The sequence below is a fragment of the Aotus nancymaae genome, unplaced genomic scaffold, assembly GCF_030222135.1.
Source record: "Aotus nancymaae isolate 86718 unplaced genomic scaffold, 86718_ANA_hifiasm-v0.15.2.pri h1tg000004l, whole genome shotgun sequence".
NCBI classification, from domain to species: Eukaryota; Metazoa; Chordata; class Mammalia; order Primates; family Aotidae; genus Aotus; species Aotus nancymaae.
The window spans coordinates 215,321-232,690 of NW_026988415.1; the positions used below are offsets into that span (position 1 = coordinate 215,321).

A 17,370-nucleotide genomic window follows, 5' to 3' on the forward strand; every position below is an offset into this window, starting at 1 on the left:
CTTTGAGTGTTAGTTTCCTCTGAATGTAGCCTGTTCCCTGTTTTTTAAGTGTACAATTCAGTGGCACCAAGTACATTCACAGTGTTGTACAATCATCACCACCATCCATTTCTAGAACCTTTTCATCTTCCCACATAGAAACTCTGTACCCATTAAAAAGTCACTTCCCGTTCCCCCTCCTTCCTGGTAATTTCTCTTCTCTCTCTGTCTGTGAATTGGACTACCCTGGGAACCTTGTATAAGTAGAATCATACAGTATTTGTCCTTCTGTGACTGGCTTATTTTACTCAGCACAGTGTCAGAGTTTATCCATGTTGTAGCATGCACCAGCATCCCTTCCTTTATATGGCTGAATATTCCATTTAGTGGCCAGACCACATTTTGTCTGTCCATTCGCCCTCTTGGGTCTTCGAATAAAACATTTCTCTTCCATTTTCACTGTGTTTACAGTCATTGTCTTCAAGTATCTGGGCCCTCTCATGATCCCTTTCTGTTATGGACTAAATGTTTGTCTCCTGAAAATTCATATATTGAAGCCCTAACCCCCAATAGGATGTATTTGGAGAGTGGGGCCTTTGGCTTCTGTGAGGTCTTGAAGGTTGGGTCTTTGTGATGGGATTAGTTCTAAAAAGAGATACCCAAGTGTTCTCTTTTTGGACCTATTTCCACATTCATTTCAGCTTTTATAACATGTAAAGAAATAGGATGTTTCAGATGTGAGGAACAGCTCCCCGGCTCTGGTGTTCTATGATGTGAAGAGACCCACTTGCTCCCTCAGACTCCCCTTCCCCAAACACATACCTGGGCACACAGCATGAATATGGGTTTTCTCCCAGATGACCACCTTGCTGGTATCTTGGGAGCTTGACATAAGACAGGGAGAGTTTTAAGGTTCTGTATCAGTGTGGAAGGGGATACTCATTATATTACAGAGAGGATGGGCATTCTCATCCCTGTGGTGGGAGATGGATAAGATCTGGGCCTTGGAGACTTTCCGGAACAGTGAGGAGTGCCCTCCCTGGTGGCTAGCGTAGGCAGCTGTGTTTTGGTAGATTTTTTTCAGTTCAGTTTAACTTGGTAACTATGGGGCATTTGAAGCAAGTTTTTTCTTCTCATTGTTTATTCATTTTTTAAAAATGTGTTTTTATTTTGCACTTTGGCCATCTTTTTAGATAATGAAAATATATTTGTAAAATAGCTAAAAGCCCTAGCTGTGTCTATTAGAATTCTACAACACTTGTAGATGTCTTTAAATACCTGAACATCTGCCCCTGGCAGTTATAATCTTCCTACTGTTACATTACTCTCCATTCCCTTGGCAACCAGGTGGGTCAGGCACTCACCGTGAGCCCAGGTTGTGCTGCTGTCAGAGAAGGGCCGCTCCGCGTGGTGCATCCCCGCCTCCCCCAGATGTACGGCTGTGTAGGAATCAAGGCTGACATGTACGTGTACATCCTTGTCTTTTTTCTGAGATGCTGAGGGTCTGACACTTCTGTTGATTGCAGGGCTTACTCACAACTTTCTCACTGGGCTCATGCCTCCTGTTCTACCCGGCCCCTGTAGCTATGGTGGTTGCTATAGCTAGAGAGGTTTCTATAGCTATGAGACCTGCTATGTCAGTGGTCATTATTGCTATGGTGACAGTCCCTAGTGCTATGGTGTTGCTATAGCAATGGTAGCAGTCCCTAGAGCTATGGCAGTCCATACAGCTACCTATATCCATAGGTATCTATACACAAAGCAAATTGCAGCCTGTGATACACTATACAGGGGGATTTCTGGTTCACTAGAAAGCTACTGTAGTCTCTGGTATATAATTGTGAACTCAGAAGGCAGGTGGGAATACAAAACATGCTGAAGCTGAGTCCACCAGTGACCTGTGAAATCGCCTCTTTGAGCTCTCTTCAGTTGTGGGAAAGAGGGGTGAATGGATTTGCACATGGGGCTTGCAGATTTGAAACTTCTTGGAAATTATTTGAAAAAGACTTGTTTGTTGTTTCATGATCCAGGAAGAATCACTAGTAGGATTTCTGACTGCATGCTTGGAATACTTTTTCTCTGTATAAGTATATATTTGTAAATATTTGTGGTTTTTTAAAAAATAACAATGGGATCATGCTATGCTGAAACCATCTTTTAGTCAATGATACCCTGAATATCATTGTGTCATTAAAGGGTATTCTAAAATATCATCTCAGTGATTGCATTATGTTATGAAAAACCATAATTTCTTTAACCAGGACCCTAGTTTTGTAGAGAGACTCGCCCACCCCCAGCTTTTTGCTACTCTACACAGTGCTGTGATGAACATTGTCTCAGCCAAATGTGCACAACCCTAATTGTTTCTGTCACATAAATTCCTAGCAGTCAAATGGCTGGGCCACAGGAAGTAGACACTTTTAAAGATGCGATGCTTTGAGTGGTACTGCTGAATGGTATTCCATTAAGGTTGTGCCAACCTCCATTTCTACCACTAGTAAGTAAACAGGTGCCTCTTTTCTCAAATTGTCACCTCCACTGGGCATTATAGTTTTGTCATCTTTGCAGATTTGTTCAGAACAAAACACTATCCTGTTTAAATATGCATTTCTTTGAATCTAAAAGACGTGAAACACGTTTTCAATGTCTTATTAGACACTTTTAAAATATTTTGTGAATCGCCTGTTTGTGTCCTTTGTCCATTTTTGTTTCTTACTGGGGTCTGCACATTTTCTCGTATATTTTAAGGACTCCTTTTACATTAGAGATTGGGAAGCCCTTATATATTCAATAAACATTTTATTTATTCATTCATCAGTTGATGAAACTTTGGGTTGTTTATAGCTTTTATGAATACTGCTATGAACATGTGTGTGCAAATTTTTATGTAGACATATGTTTTCAGTTGTCCTGGGTATATATCTAGAAGAGGAATTGTTCAGATATGTTGTAACTCCATGTTTAACTTCTTAAGGACCAACCAAACTGTTCTCCATAGCAGCTGCACCATTTTACATACCTGCTAGCAATGCTTGAGGTTCCAGTTTCTTCACATCCTTACCAACAGTTCTTCCTTTCTTCCCCTCTCTTTCTTCCCCTTGTCTTCTTTCCTTTCCTTTTCCTTTTTTTTTTGAGACGGAGTTTCTCTCTTGTTACCCAGGCTGGAGTGCAATGGCATGATCTCAGCTCACCGCAACCTCCGCCTCCTGGGTTCAGGCCATTCTCCTGCCTCAGCCTCCTGAGTAGCTCGGATTACAGGCACGCGCCACCGTGCCCAGCTAATTTTTGTATTTTTAGTAGAGACGGGGCTTCACCATGTTGACCAGGATGGTCTCGATCTCTTGACCTCGTGATCCACCCGCCTCGGCCTCCCAAAGTGCTGGGATTACAGGCGTGAGCCACCGCGCCCGGCCCCCTTTTCCTTTTTTTGATTATAGTTGTCCTAATGGATATGAGATAGTGTCTCATTATGGTTTTGATTTGCATTTCCCCAATGACCAACAGTGTTGAATGTCTTTTCATGTGTTTATTGGCCATTTTTATGTCCCTTTAGAGAAACATCTATTCATATCCTTTGCCCATTTTTAGATTTGATGATTTGCCTCTTTATTATTGAGCTGAAGGGTTTCTTTATATATTCTCGATACTAGGTCCTTATCAGATACATATTTTGCAAATATTTTCTCCTATTCTGTGGGTTGTCATTTCACTTTCTTGATGATGTCCTTCGAAGCACACAAGTTTGTAATTTTGACAATTTCGTTTTTCTTTTGTTGCGTGAGCTTTCAGTACTGAAGTTTTTATTTTTGATCTGATCTTTTCCATTTTGAGTTTCTGGCTTTAGTATCATATTAAGAAAGTCATTTTTTACCCCAAGATAATAGAAATTCCTTACCCCTAAATTTTCCTATAGTGCTTTTATGTCTTCATCCACTTTATTTTTCCTGGGAACTGATCTTCATGGATGGTATTGGGTTGGATAATTTATTTTATGCCAATAACTCATCACCAGCACCATCTTTTGCACAGTGTGCATTATGTAAAGTAACTGGGTTCAGCCTGTGCCTAGAGAAAGTGAGCAGAACTCAGTAGCCCAACATGGCTCAAAGCCATGACCTTGGCTTGGCTAAGTCCAGTGGCAGGCCCGTGTGGCTAACTCCAGTGGCAGGCCCGTGTGGCTAACTCCAGTGGCAGACCTGTGTGGCTGACTTCAGGTTCATGCAGTGAGAAAGAACAGGATATAAGATGACTGGCTGTTTTTTCTTCACGTCACAGTGTTTTCAGTTTACATGCCCATCTGAGAAGACTTGCCCACAGGATGGGATCACTTTTTTTGAGGAGGAAGAGAAGCACATTTTATTTGTCTCAAGACAGGACCTCCTGCAATCACACATGGTCAGATAGTTAGGAACTACTGGAGTTGTGAACTATTGAGCTTTTGAGTCTTTGAAAGGCTGGGAGGTCAGCCCTTTTCTCCATTTGTCCCTGGGGGGAAATTAGGAAGGGATTCGACCTGTTTATATTTCTTATCACAGCCTGTTGCTCAGCAGTCTTACGATGTTTAAGTTGCTGTAATCCTCATAGCCAAGTACTCCTAAGGGAAAGGAGACTTGAGAACACTCAGTTTTTCTGCCTTGAGGTGAAAGAAAAGGTTGAATTACTCAGAGTCCAGAAAAAAATGGAAGTCTAGTGACATGAACTCATTAACAGAGGATGATGCCATGACGACAGCCACCTCCAGCACAGCAGACGGGACCTCTCTGTTAATCTGGCTGTGCACAGTGTCCCCCATCTTCCTGTTTGTTATGCTTTCTCCAACAGGAATGAGTGTGTGTGTGTGTGAGTGTGAGAGAGTGTGTGAGTGAATGTGAGAATGTGTGAGAGTGTGTGGTGTGTGAGAATGTGTGTGTGTGAATGTGAGAATGTGTGTGTGAGTGTGAGTGTGTGTGAGTGTGAGTGTGAATGTGAGAGTGTGTGAGTGTGAGAGTGTGATTGTGTGTGTGTGAATGTGAGAGTGTGTGTGAGTGTGTGTGGATGTGTGAGTGAATGTGAGAATGTGAGTGTGAGTGTGATTGTGTGTGAGTGTGAGATTGTGTGTGTGAGTGTGTGTGAGTGTGAGATTGTGTGTGTGTGAGTGTGTGTGTGTTGTAAATGCTGGTGCTCTTTGTTTTGTTAGTACCCATCCATATCCAGTCAGGGCTCTTTATGAAATGCATAGAGCTCAAGGATTCAGCCTTAGGTGGGAAGATAACAAAGCTCATTTTTCCCCAAGTATCTTCTTTTAAAATAGGCTTTATTTTTGGATCAGTTTCACAGAAAAATAGGAAGGTACAGAGAGTTCTCATATTCCCCCTACCCCACATGCACACAGCCTCCCCAACTATCAGTACCTCCCCCAGCCCTGCCAGAGTGGCACATTTTTACAGTCCACGAACCACCATTCCTCCTGACACTTTGACTGGTCAAAGAAATGTTGGAGCTCATTTGCCTTCAACATCCCAGGGTGGTTTCCCCTGAGAACCCTGGGCTTTGGGAACAGTCTTCCTCCATTAATGAGTGTTCAGCCCTGAGAAGAAGGTGACATGAACAGTGAACTCAATGCTAATTAAGGTCCTGAAATGGCACCAGTTGCTTGTCAGGGAGTAGCTGTCTGGGGAAAGGGTGTGTGCAAGTGTGTGATTTGTGTGCCCACCACCAAAGTCAAGATACGGAACAGTCTGTCACCACAAGGCTCCTGCCTGTTGCTCATTTATAATCACAGCCAACTCCCTCCCAACTCTCACCAGCCCCTGCCAGCATTCATCTGTTCTCCATCTCTGTGATACTTCAGATCCTTTTGAATCTCAAAACAGTGGATACGGGATTGTGCGCCTATGTCTGTTTATGTTCCAAGAACGACTTCAGCTATAGTTGAGGCAGTGGCTACGCCAGAGACCCATGGTGGTGGCAAAATTTAGAGTCAGGCTCTCCTGGCACAGCCCCCTGCCCCATTTATGGTGGGGCCACTGAGTGCAGCTGCCCCACTGGTAGCAGGGAGGTGAAATAGAATACTGTGCCCGAAAAGCCCAGAATTCAGCGCATGCTCAGGGCAAGGTGGCTGCCATTTTAATAACAAAAAGTTCCACCTGGTGGCCTGGGCTTTGCAGGTGGTGGGCATAAGAAAGCCGGTCTCGTTGCAGTCCAGTAGAAGCCCACGGGTGATCACTGGTCGGGGTCTTGCCGCATAGGTGGGATTGGAAGGGCCGCTTGAGCCTGAGCTGGCTAGGGCAGGTAGTAAGTGCTTTTCTCTTTTCTCCAGGTGATGGCCGGTACGGCAGCAGTGACGACCCTGGATCTGGTGGGTTTCTGAATCCTGAGGCTCCTGTTGGCCATGTGAAAGGAAAATCTCAGGACCCCAAAATCACTAAGCTAAGGGAAAAGTCAAGCTAGAAACGGCATCAGGCAAACCTGCCTCCCATTCTGTTCCTAAATAAGATCGCTACAAAGATGTAAAAAGCTGCCTACCTCCCTCACAGTTTGCTCACAAGGAAATTTCTTATGGGCCTCAAGATCTTTACCCTAAAATAGCTCTGTTGGATGTAAACTGATAGCTGATCTTTAATGAGGGAGAGAGAGTCAGCCCTCTGTTCCCCTGAGACAAAGCATATCTGATTGCTTCCTCTGCCCAATTGCTTATGTCAAAATGCAGATTCACTGAGCCAGACAAAACTGTGTATTCAGTGAAAGGCTGGTCAAGGAATCAGAAGAATGCAAACTTTTGTCTCTTTTATCTACCTATGACCTGGAAGCACCCCACCCCCACCCCCTGCTTTGAGTTGTCCCACCTTCTGGGCCAAACCAATGCACATCTTCCACGTATCGATCGATGTCTCATGTCTCCCTAAAATGTATAAAAGCAAGCTCTGCCTCAGCCACCTTGGCACATGTCACCAGTGCATCCTTAACCTTGGCAAAATGAACTTTCTAAATGGATTGAGGCGTCTCAGATATTCACAGCCAACTACAAGGAGAGACAGTGCTGGCCCACTCTGGTCTCAGAGTTGGCTTTCCCCTGGATGTTTCCAATAGATCATCATGAGGCCAATAGAGGGGTGTAGCTATTTGAAGGAATGAAGCTTGGAGATTGGGATCCTGGAGGAAGCAGCGCCGTGGGAAACCTGTGGGGCCTTAGTCACAGAGAGCACGGCCCCTTTCCTTTGTCTCCCTTTGAAGCTTCTCAAAAGTGAAGTCCTTACGGAAAATGAGAAGTCCTAGGCAAATCCAGGGGACACCATGTCCTTGTAATGCCTTACAGCTGTGTGGCATGGCCCTCCTGCTGGCTTGGGGGCTGTGGGCATCTGAATTTGGTGCTTAGTTTGGTGCTAGAGGAGAAGCAGGCTCCCGGGCTGCTCCCTACTGTGCTTTGGCTCTGACCTCACCTGTCCGCATTTCTCCCCCTTCTTCACGCAGACGTGGCAGAGACCGGCACCATTGCCGGGGTGGCCAGCGCCCTAGCCATGGCCCTCATTGGCGCCGTCTCCAGCTACATCTCCTACCAGCAGAAGAAGTTCTGCTTCAGCATTCAGCGTAAGTACAGCCACCCACTCATGGCTGGGAACCAACTGGCAAGGTCTTTGGAGGGAAAGGGGCTGGGACAGATCCTGAGACCCACTCCCAAACAGACTTCCTGGCATGGGGGTGGAGGCTACAGTTTTGGAAATCCCTAGGGACAGATCTAGGCTGAATTAAAGTGTAAACCAGCCTACAAGAGTGGATGGGACTGGCCCTGATGACCTTCACCTTCCAGGGGCCCCAGCTCCCAGGGGTATTTCTGTGGGGACAGAGCTCAGTGACCGTTGTGATGTTTCCTTCACATAGAATGGGAGGGACCTGGGCTGCACCCATAGCTTCAGATCTCAGCCAAGGGGATGAGGGCCTTTGGAGGCCCTGTGTCACCAGTTCCTTCCCATTCTGCTGGCTCCCTCAGGAGCAGGAGGCAGCAGTTCCTGATGGTTTGCAAAGCACGGTCCTTATTACTCTGGCAGTGCCCCTGTCACAACCTGAGAAGTCACCACCTGGTGCTTTTCCCCCAACGAGCCATGGATTATGTGGAATCATGAATTGTCCAAAGAAGTAGGAATGCGAGAGAAAGAATGGTGTGGTTTGCCCCCCACCACCCTTTACTAGGTTTTTTAAAGTCGGTTTTCATCTCATGCTGTAGCTGTGAGTCTGGAAGTCGTGGATTAATGGAATGGTTGCAGGGAATCCTGTCTTCACCCACATCAGGGAGCTCTGTGGGGAGGCAGTTGAGGGAACAAGACGACCTCGCTTGTCCATTTTATGAGCACAGATTGATGCTGTGTCCCTGTTTGCTGAGTGGAGCATGTCTCCAGTTCAAGGCTGGTGATTTTCAGGTCCAGTGACAGGATGTGACTCAGCTGTAGCTTGTCTCTTTCCACTCCTTCCTCGGCCCCTTGGATACGATGGGAAGCTTAGAAACAACCCGTGTGGGTCTTCCCTGACCCTTGCTGTGGTCCTCTGCCCTTAATTCTAGCCTGGAGCTGAGCCGCCCAGAAAACTAACCTGGGTCCCAAGATATTTTACTGAAGTCTCCAACTGTTTATTCATCTGACCATCATATTTGTTGATTTCACTCTTGTAGAATGTTCTTGACCAGGGTGACACATACAGCATGCACAAAAGTACTGAAGGAGCACATTCACATATCAGTGCACAACCTGCAAAACTGTTCATGGCCACCTTGCTTGAGATCCCATCGACCCACCATGGATCCAGGAGCTTGACTGGAGAGTGTTGTGAACAGGGAACAGGTCAGAGTCCAGGACTGGGGACTGGATTATTTTTAGAGTTATCCCTTTCCCTCAACTCAAAAGCCAAGGAATCCTCTAACTGGTGAAAAATATGCCAATCTAACCTTCTAATTGCTTGGACACTGATATTTAGAAGGAGAAATTGGGTGAGAAGATTGAGTTGTGCTTAGTGTGGCAGGGGCGGTTTTGCATCAGCCTCCTGGGCTGTGCCTGGAACAAGGAGCCCAGGGCACCCAGATACATAGTCACAGCCCTTGACCTCTGACCTTGTTCTTACTGCATTTAGAAAAAAGTAGAAGCAGCCTAATACAGGGGGTTTCTGTCCAGGAGGCCCCAAGGCCTCTGTGGACTCTCCCTCTGGCAGGGGGAGTGGAATGAGATGGGGACACTGGGACACAGCTCAATCTACGTGGCCTTCCCTGTAGCCAGGGATCCTCATTTGAAACTGCTTTCCGGGCTGGGATATCTCCATATCCCCTCCCTGTTTCAGGGGAGGGAGCAAGGACCTGGCCAGCGCCACTGTGGGAGAACAACTCGGAGGGTTCGTCTTGCCGGGAGAGGAGTCAAGATTCTGGATGAGCATCCGGGGTCGCAAGATGGTCTCTTGGGAAAAGATCAAAGGCCAGATTTGGATTGAACCAGGCCTGTAGGCAAAGTTAGAACTGACTGAGAGAAAAAGATCTTTTCTGTATTATTAAACTAATTGGTAACTAAAATGTCATTGAACAAATATTTATTATTAAAAAAAATCCTACACCCAGAGATGCCCTCAAAATGGAGGCCACAGCGGCAGGGGAGGTCATGGTGGCTGGCTGGGGGCTTCTTCTGTTCGGACCTTCGCTGGAGAGCTTCTTTGGCTAGAAGCACCACGTCAGATGCATTTTGCCTTGATTTTCTGATGATTTCCCCTTCTAGGTGGTTGGGGCGGCAAGGAGGGGTTTGGTTCATAGCAACAAAGTAGTTGTGAGCTCTTTGGACAAAAAGGCTCATGCCCTGGGAGCCGAAAGGGCTCACTGGTGAGGTTTGCCAAGGAAGCAGTCTCATCCTAGGCAGCTGTATGGGCTCACCGGGGCTGCCAGAACCAAGAATCACAAACCGACTGGCTCCAAACAACAGAAGCGGATTCTCCCCCAGTTCCCGGGGACTCTGAGTGTTCCTCGGCTTGTGGCCACATCACTCCAATCTCAGTTTATATCCTAAATCCAGAATGACCTCATCTCGGCATCCTGAAGTACACCTGCAAAGACCCTGTTCCCAAATAAGGTCACATTCACAGGTTCCAGGGATGTGGGGCGGGGCATCCTTCTCTACAGCATCATTAGCCTACTGGTGAGGTGCAACAGTGCACAGTCTTCAGATATATGCCCGTTAGAACACGGGGCAAAAAGGCCAGGCCAAAGGATGGCTTTGAGACTTTAAAAGGCATGCTGGGAGCTGGGTGCAGCACTCATGCCTATAATCCCAACTCTTTGGGAGGCCGAGGTAGGCGGATCACCTGAGGTTGGGAGTTCAAGACCAGCCTGACCAACGTGAAGAAACCCCGTCTCTACAAAACTTAGCTGGGCATGGTGGTGCTTGCCTGTAATCCCAGCTACTCGGGAGGCTGAGGCAGGAGAATCGCTTGAACCCAGAAGGCGAAGGTTATGGTGACCTGAGATCGTGGCATTGCACTCCAGCCTGGGCAACAAGAGTGAAACTCCGTCTCAAAAATAAATAAATAAAAATAAAAAATAAAAGCATGCTGGGTAAAAGAAACTATTGAAAGCAGGTCTGTAGTTCCTTGTAAGAGCAGCTTCCCAGGCATCGTGCACTTGTTAGCCTCTTCCGGGTGCTGCACATGGGTGAAAAGCCAGCCCTGTAACTCGGCCTGGCAAGGGCAGGGCCATTGATGGGGAGAGTTCTCGAGCTGAGCAGACAGGGTGGCCGGTCTGGGCCCTCCCTTGCTGGCCCTGTTTCCCCATCAAGGGTATCTCAACTTCCATCCTGTTCTGGAATTAAAGTCAGAGACTGGCTTGAAGCTGCTTAGGTGTCAGTAGGAACAGAGCGGGAAAAATAGGTTGATTTCCAAAGCACAAAGTAAGCATCTTGATTGTATCTGTCTCTGTGGGACATTAAAGTCAAAGGAAAATATGTTATTTCCACGCTTACTTCCTAAAACGGGCCACTGTGAGGTTTTGCGGATTGGATCAGCAGGCAAAGCAGGGCAGCGTGCAGTAACCCCATCGGCCCAGTGTGTCCCGTCGTCAATTTCACTGCACTTCCCCTCCAGCCTGCCTTCTCCTGCCGCCCCTTCCTGTTTGGCTGTCTCCCCCAGCTGGAGGCTGGGAGTCCTCCCGCTCCTACACCTCACGTCAGTGCATTCCCCAACCCTGGGACCTGTGCCGCCTGCATAGGTGTCCTCTGGAGCCACATGGCCCCTGCCAGGCCAGAGCCAAGGTCTTCTCTTCATTTTCCATCCAGAAGCCTCCATAGACCTTTTGGCCTGTCCAGTCTCCTCCACACCTCACTCTCCTCCAGGAGCACCTGTTTTAAAATGCCTGGATCCCCCATGCTTCCTGCGGCCCTCAAGGTCCTGGCTGAGCCCCTGGCCTTGGCATCAGAGGCCCTTCATGGTTTGGTCCCAACCACATCCTTTCCCCTCCCTCAGCCTCCCAGAGGCCTTTCACTTCCCAAGGGTGCCATGTGCTCTCCATCCAGGGCGGCCTGGGGCAGCTTCTCCCAGCCTGTGGTCCCACAGCACCCCCTGCTGACCTCACCTGGTACCCATGGGGCAGGATTGGGCCGATTGGTTTCCGTCTGCTACTCCCAGCTTGCCTCGCCGCCTCAGTGATCTGAAGTCTTTGGACCGTCCATTCCATGGTGGGGTTGCGTGGCCATCATGTACCTGGCACCTGGCCCATCCGGAATCAGGAGGAGTCCCGTGGACGTTTCTGGGGTGGCTGAACCTACTGACAAGCTAGGGCTTGGGCCTCCTGGCCTCACTCTTTCCCTGAGCCTCAGCCATTGCCACATGGAAATGGCAGTGGAGGGGGCAGGGGTGCAGAACACGAAGCCCTGGGGAGACAGCTGGAGGTGGCTGTGAGGAGTGCCCGTCCCCACCACTGTGGCCTATGCCGGGGACCCTTGGCTTCCCTGGCCTCTGTCCTCATGTGGAAAGCCCACATACTTGCTGCGGGAGAGTTCTGACGCCCGGGTTCTAAGCTTCGTGTCTTGCCTTCAGATGCAGCGGGAGGTCAAGGTAACGCCGCGCTTTGCCTTCCTCGCTTTCCTTTTGCTTCAGCTTTGATACTTCCTCATTCGCCCCCTGCTCTACTGCTTCCTTGCCGTTCTTCTCCCTCCTGCTTCCCTGACATTCACTGATCTGGCTGTCACCAGGACCATCTTTAGCTTGCCCTGATGCGTGTGAGAGGATGCCACCTGCCAGACGCTCTGTCCCCAGGCTGGATGGGGGGGGGGCAGTTGAGGCGGGGGTTGAGGTTCCATGGTGAGGACTCAGGTGCCCACTGGGGGTCATGGCTGGGGAGCACATAGACGGCCATCCACAGGAAGGGGACGATCCAGTGCCCACTGGGTTGCCAGCTGGCAATGATTGTGAGGCTCAGTGCATCTGGCCCCTACCTGTCAGCTCAGAAAGGTCACCTGGGGCAGCTTCCACTGCGCTCATCACCTGCCCCACTCTGCGTGGGGCCAGCCACACCTGCCACAGAGCAACAACTGCATTTGTCACAGGCCTGTTTGGCGCTCACCTCGAGCCCAGCAGCCACCAGTGCAGGCAGGTGACAGGCTTATTTGTTCAGACAAGGAGCCTGTGGCCCAGGATGGTGGCATGACTTGCACTGGTGCCTGCTTGGTTGGTTGGTTGGAACCATGCCCCATATCCATCAATCACACTTGGCTCCCTGGCCCCTGGGCTGGACATGGACCTGCGGATGGTGCTGAGCCCTGCCATTGGGCGCCCCCTCCACTGGGCGGAGCTGCTGGTTTGATGTGGTGGCAGCTGCCCTATGAGGATGGAGTGCCAGAAGCCTTTGCTGCATGTTATGGTTATTTCTGAGGATGACGATGAGAACTCCTGGGCAGTGAATTCCCAGACAAACGGTCTTCATCTGGATAAGGATGTTCAGGTGGCCCAGGGTGCAGGGTTTTGAGTTCCCTAGGGGAGCTGTGCTGCTTTTCTGTCGTGGAGGACTTGGTCAGGAGTTCTCGGTCGTGCTCGGGGACCCTTAGGAACTGCGCATCAGTAACTCTGACCTTTCTCTTGACAGAGGGTCTCAACGCAGACTACGTGAAGGGGGAGAATCTGGAAGCCGTGGTGTGTGAGGAGCCCCAAGGTGAGGACCTCATAGTCACTGTCCCTGCTGATGCTTTCCTATTTGGCCCCCAGCACTGAGCAGAACTGTGCTAGAAAAGCGGGGAAGCACAGAGGCATCTGCGTCTCGAACGTCCAGCCAGATCAAAAGCCTGCCCTGAGCAGCCTGCTTCCCGGTTTCATGAGCCCAGGGGTGCTGGGGTGACAGCCAGGGCCATCTGCTGCCATGTCTGTGACTTCTGGGCATTGCTGCTGCTCAGCCTCTGCCCTTGATTCATCTGAGCCAGAGCCCCAGGCACCTCTGCTCCCCATCAGTAAAAACAGATGCGTTCCAAACAGAGCCACGGGGGAGCTTTTAACCTAGACCTAGAACTTTTCCCTGTGCAAATTGCCGCAGGTGAGAGGGAACGTGGTTCAAGCCCAGACCCTATTATCAACACCTAGGCCCCGCCCTCCCCCTTCAGTGGTCAATCAGCACTTCCTGGATTCAGGAGCTGTTGGCAGTATGAGGTGGCATAAGGTCAGTCCACAGGCCTAGAGTGCCCAGCTGCTCGATGCACATATGACCTGTGGCCACGGGATGCCGATGAGGAGGTCCAGAAGGGCTTGCTGAGCTCAGGGAGCCGCGGCCTGGCGGTGCAGGCAGGAGACTGGGACTGCTCAGCGAGTGTTGCGACTGAAACTACAGCGCAGCAGCCACGAGGACGGGACCCGGGAGAGCAGGAGGGGCTCAGCCTGTGTGGTGTGTACCGGGGAGCCGGGCGCCCGACAGCACTGCTTGATGGGTGGCAGTGTGGCACCAAATGAACTAAAACAGGCCCGGGTTCAGATGTGGAAAAATGGATTCCATGGTCGCATCCACGATCGTGAGCTTCGCCACGGTTGGCCACATGAGGCCAGCCTGTGTGGGCAGGTACTAGGCTGAGCACTTTATTTAAAACAGTTCTTCCAGCGGTGCCGGCAGGAGCGTGCTCATTTTTTAGGTGAGGAGATGGAGGCTGAGCTGTTTCCAGGGCCTGTCCAGCTTCCTCTCTTTCCCCTTGACCCGCCCCAAACTGCTCCTAGTCTCAGGATAGTCCCGGCTGGGGACAGGGAGTGGCGCGGGAAGGTCGTGTAGGCGGGGCTAAGCAGCCCCCCGTGGGATACACAGGGAAACCCAGTTCTGTTCCCAGCAGGGCCTTGCTGCCGTATTTGCTGCTGCTGTGCACGACAGAGCAGAATTCCTTCTGACGGGCCCCTTCTTCCCTTAGTGAAATACTCCGCGCTGCACACGCAGTCTACGGAGCCGCCGCCGCCTGAACCAGCCCGGATCTGAGGGCCCCGTGCAGCTGCAGGCGTGCACATGGTGCCACCGCTTGTCACCCGGCTCCCCCCCGCCCCGTCATTTGGATTCACAGCTGCTGTGCTGCTCTGTGTCCTCAGCTCCTTGTTGGTCTGAGTTTTCTGGATGACTTCCCTGCCTGGCCACAGGTGCTCTGAGACTTGGTGCCGAAATTCAAGAGCCAACTCTGGTAGAAAGCCAGCACCAGGCCTTGCGTCACCGACTCCCAAAGCCAGCCTGCCTCCAGCTTCACTGAGCACAGAATGTGAGGGCCAAGGTGATGCTGGGGCCTGTTGACATTTATGCTTAGGGGACAAGACTTTGAACCCTACACGCTGGAGTGGCTGATTGTGGCCGGTTTCTGCCGATAGGCAGCCCCCGGCGGTGACCTCAGGCAGCTGCAAGTAGGGGGCTCAGCCTGAACCTGCTTCCCTTGGAGCCCTGCAAGGACTGAATGAGTCAGCACCAAGTAACACCACACACGCGCAGCACCCGGGAGGATGGCTTCATTTCAGTCTTCCGAATCCCAGGTTTTACGTCGCTGGGCTTCCAGAGAGCCGGTCCAAGTGGAGGCTTTCAGTTATTTAAGTGCAAACATGTATCTCATGATAGTCCTGCCCTGAGTTTAGGAATCTTCTGGATAAGTGTGAAGCTATGATTCGTAGGCCTGTTTCCCATCTGATTCCATAGGGGACTGACCTGACATGACAAAGGTCTTTAGGAATCATTTCTGCATTGGAGATGACTTTTATCCTGTGCTGGGGAGAGGTGCTCACCCTCTACCCTGTATTTATTCCCATTTTGGTAGCAAGAGCTACAGATGTCAAGAATGAGCATCAAAGCCAGAAGCATGCTTGTTGTTTGCTGAAAAATGTAATTGGGGGCAGGGAGGGAGGGGAGGAGAGGGGAAGAGACACTTGCTTGGTTTAGTGAAACGCATGTGGCTTTGTAGCTCCGTGTCAGCCTACTTGTCTGTTCTGAGGGAGAGCGCATGGGGGCCGGCGCTCACCATGGCAAACACAGGAACCCCATGCCCAGCCCCTCACCTGGCACGGAGCTGCCAGGTTTGGGCTGGAGCAGAGCTGGCTTCCTGGAATGTTCCTTTGGCCCACAGGTGGTTCTGTCCCATTGAACTCTGCTGTCAGAGGCTCACAGGACAGAACCACATGCCAGGCTCTAGGGCCTCTGTCTACTGATAACCAGTCTGCCATGTCAGAAAGCACTTCTGAAAGCAGAATATGAGTCACCGGACAGGCAAGATCTTACAAAACTCACGAGCCTGTTTGGTCTGCGTGATGGCCCCACGCATTTCATAGGCCGCCCACTGAGTTTAGGGGCCAACTCCAACTTCTGAAGGAAACCACTGAAATCTGTTGAGTGCTTGCCTCGGGCTGGTGTTGAAAACATGCCTGTGGTGGAGGGTGATCAGCTGTGGCACTGTCTCAAGGCTGCCTTGTGAGGCCATTCCCAACACCGCTTTTCCTGCTCAGTCCTTTAATCCTGACAGACCCAGACTGTGTGGCTGAAAGGGCCTGTAGCACTGCGGGAACACCTCAGCGTGGTACCGTGAAGGAAAGAAACCTTGACCTGGTCTCGAGAAGCTCCCCATGCTTCAGGAAGTTAGGAAGGAAGGAGCGGCTTGCAGGATTGGCCTGTTTCCAGGGCCTCCCCAACTCTTTGGCCAGATTGTGAATTTTGTCAGGCTTGTCCTCCCTGGCACCAAGTACATCAAGAGCTGACGGCCCCACCCTCTGACCGACGCTGGGCTACAGGTGGCTACGGAGGATTTTTGCATGCATGGCCTGTCACCATCTGGACAGCGTGACCTCAGGGGTTATCTACCTTACCTTTATGGCAATGCCTATCAAATGGCAAAGTCCTCGAAACCCTATGGCTGCGAAGTAGAATACGTGCTGTCTGTGAAACCATGTTTGCAGTACCACTGACTTCAGTTGCCAGAGACCCATTTTGCTCTCCCTTACCTACCCGGGTGCTATCTGCACAAAGCCTGGAGCCTGGCACTCAGGCCCACCAGTGGCAGCTGCTGGACATGCCTGGAAGACCCCTCAGCCTCCGATTGCAGAACATTCATTTCAGGAGCTTCTTCCCACGGCATCTTACACTTGGTCCGCACGTCACCTGCAGAAGCCTGGCGGGCTCTTGGCACGTGTGTATCTGAAGGTTGCACTGGCCAGCATGTGCCTGTGCCGAGTAAGAGGGGAGACACAGTGGACTTGAAGGACCAATTCAAAGTGGCCAATCTGTATCAACTTAATTTGGCGGAGAAAATTTGTAACAACTCTGAGTGCATGCTGGGTGAAGTCAGCTCAAGGAAAGATGAAGATGGGGGGAGGAGGTGTGGGTGGTTTCTGAGGTGGGACCCAGAGGGGAGCCTCTGGGACAGTGGCTGGGCTCAGTGCTGAGGAAGACATGGAGAGTGATGTGAGAACCCCCGTACACATCTGCTCATGTGCTCGTGTCTAGGTGTGAATTGTAAACTGTCTGTCTAGTGTTTGCATTAAATAAAATGGCACCTACCAGATCCTCATCTTCTGACGGTGTTAAGGCGCATCCTTGGTCAAGTGTAGCTACTTTTCCCTAAAGCAATTTATGATGTGGAGCTGATCTCATCATGCTCCCTGCGCGGTATTTCTCTAGAAGCTTAGAATTCTTGCATTTACCCCCTTAATGACTAGCTCAGTGTCAGGACTTTGAAGGGTGGGCCCCCCTCACTGATCAAGAAGCTAAGGCCAGGGGGTGTGGAGCAACCAATGTCCTGGGTTAGAGAGGGCAGAGGCAGGAGCAGAGTGCTGCCGGGCCGCTTCCAGGGAACATGGGTTGCCCAGTCCGGGGCTGCCCAGGTAGGGTCCGGAAGCAGCAGAGAGCCAGGCTCGCAAATCCCAAGGCTACTGTTCTGCCGCCTTCAGAGCAGGCCGCTAACCAGTGGAGGG

The 17,370-nt window shown here is 50.4% G+C and overlaps 1 protein-coding gene across 4 annotated transcripts in view; it reads left to right on the top strand.

Annotated features, from left to right (window-relative positions):
- CD99L2 (CD99 molecule like 2) overlaps positions 1 to 14,499 on the top strand; it is a 131,662-nt gene extending 117,163 nt beyond the window's left edge. Inside the window, exons 8-12 of one of the 4 annotated variants that reach the window (XM_012477322.3) lie at positions 6,278 to 6,316; positions 7,429 to 7,545; positions 12,010 to 12,027; positions 13,055 to 13,120; positions 14,349 to 14,499. In XM_012477322.3, the coding sequence (XP_012332745.1) occupies positions 6,278 to 6,316; positions 7,429 to 7,545; positions 12,010 to 12,027; positions 13,055 to 13,120; positions 14,349 to 14,413 (305 nt within the window). In that variant the 3' untranslated portion in view covers positions 14,414 to 14,499. The other 3 variants (XM_012477323.3, XM_012477324.3, XM_012477325.3) reach the window with 3 other exon arrangements.
- The last annotated feature ends 2,871 nt before the right edge of the window (positions 14,500 to 17,370 follow it).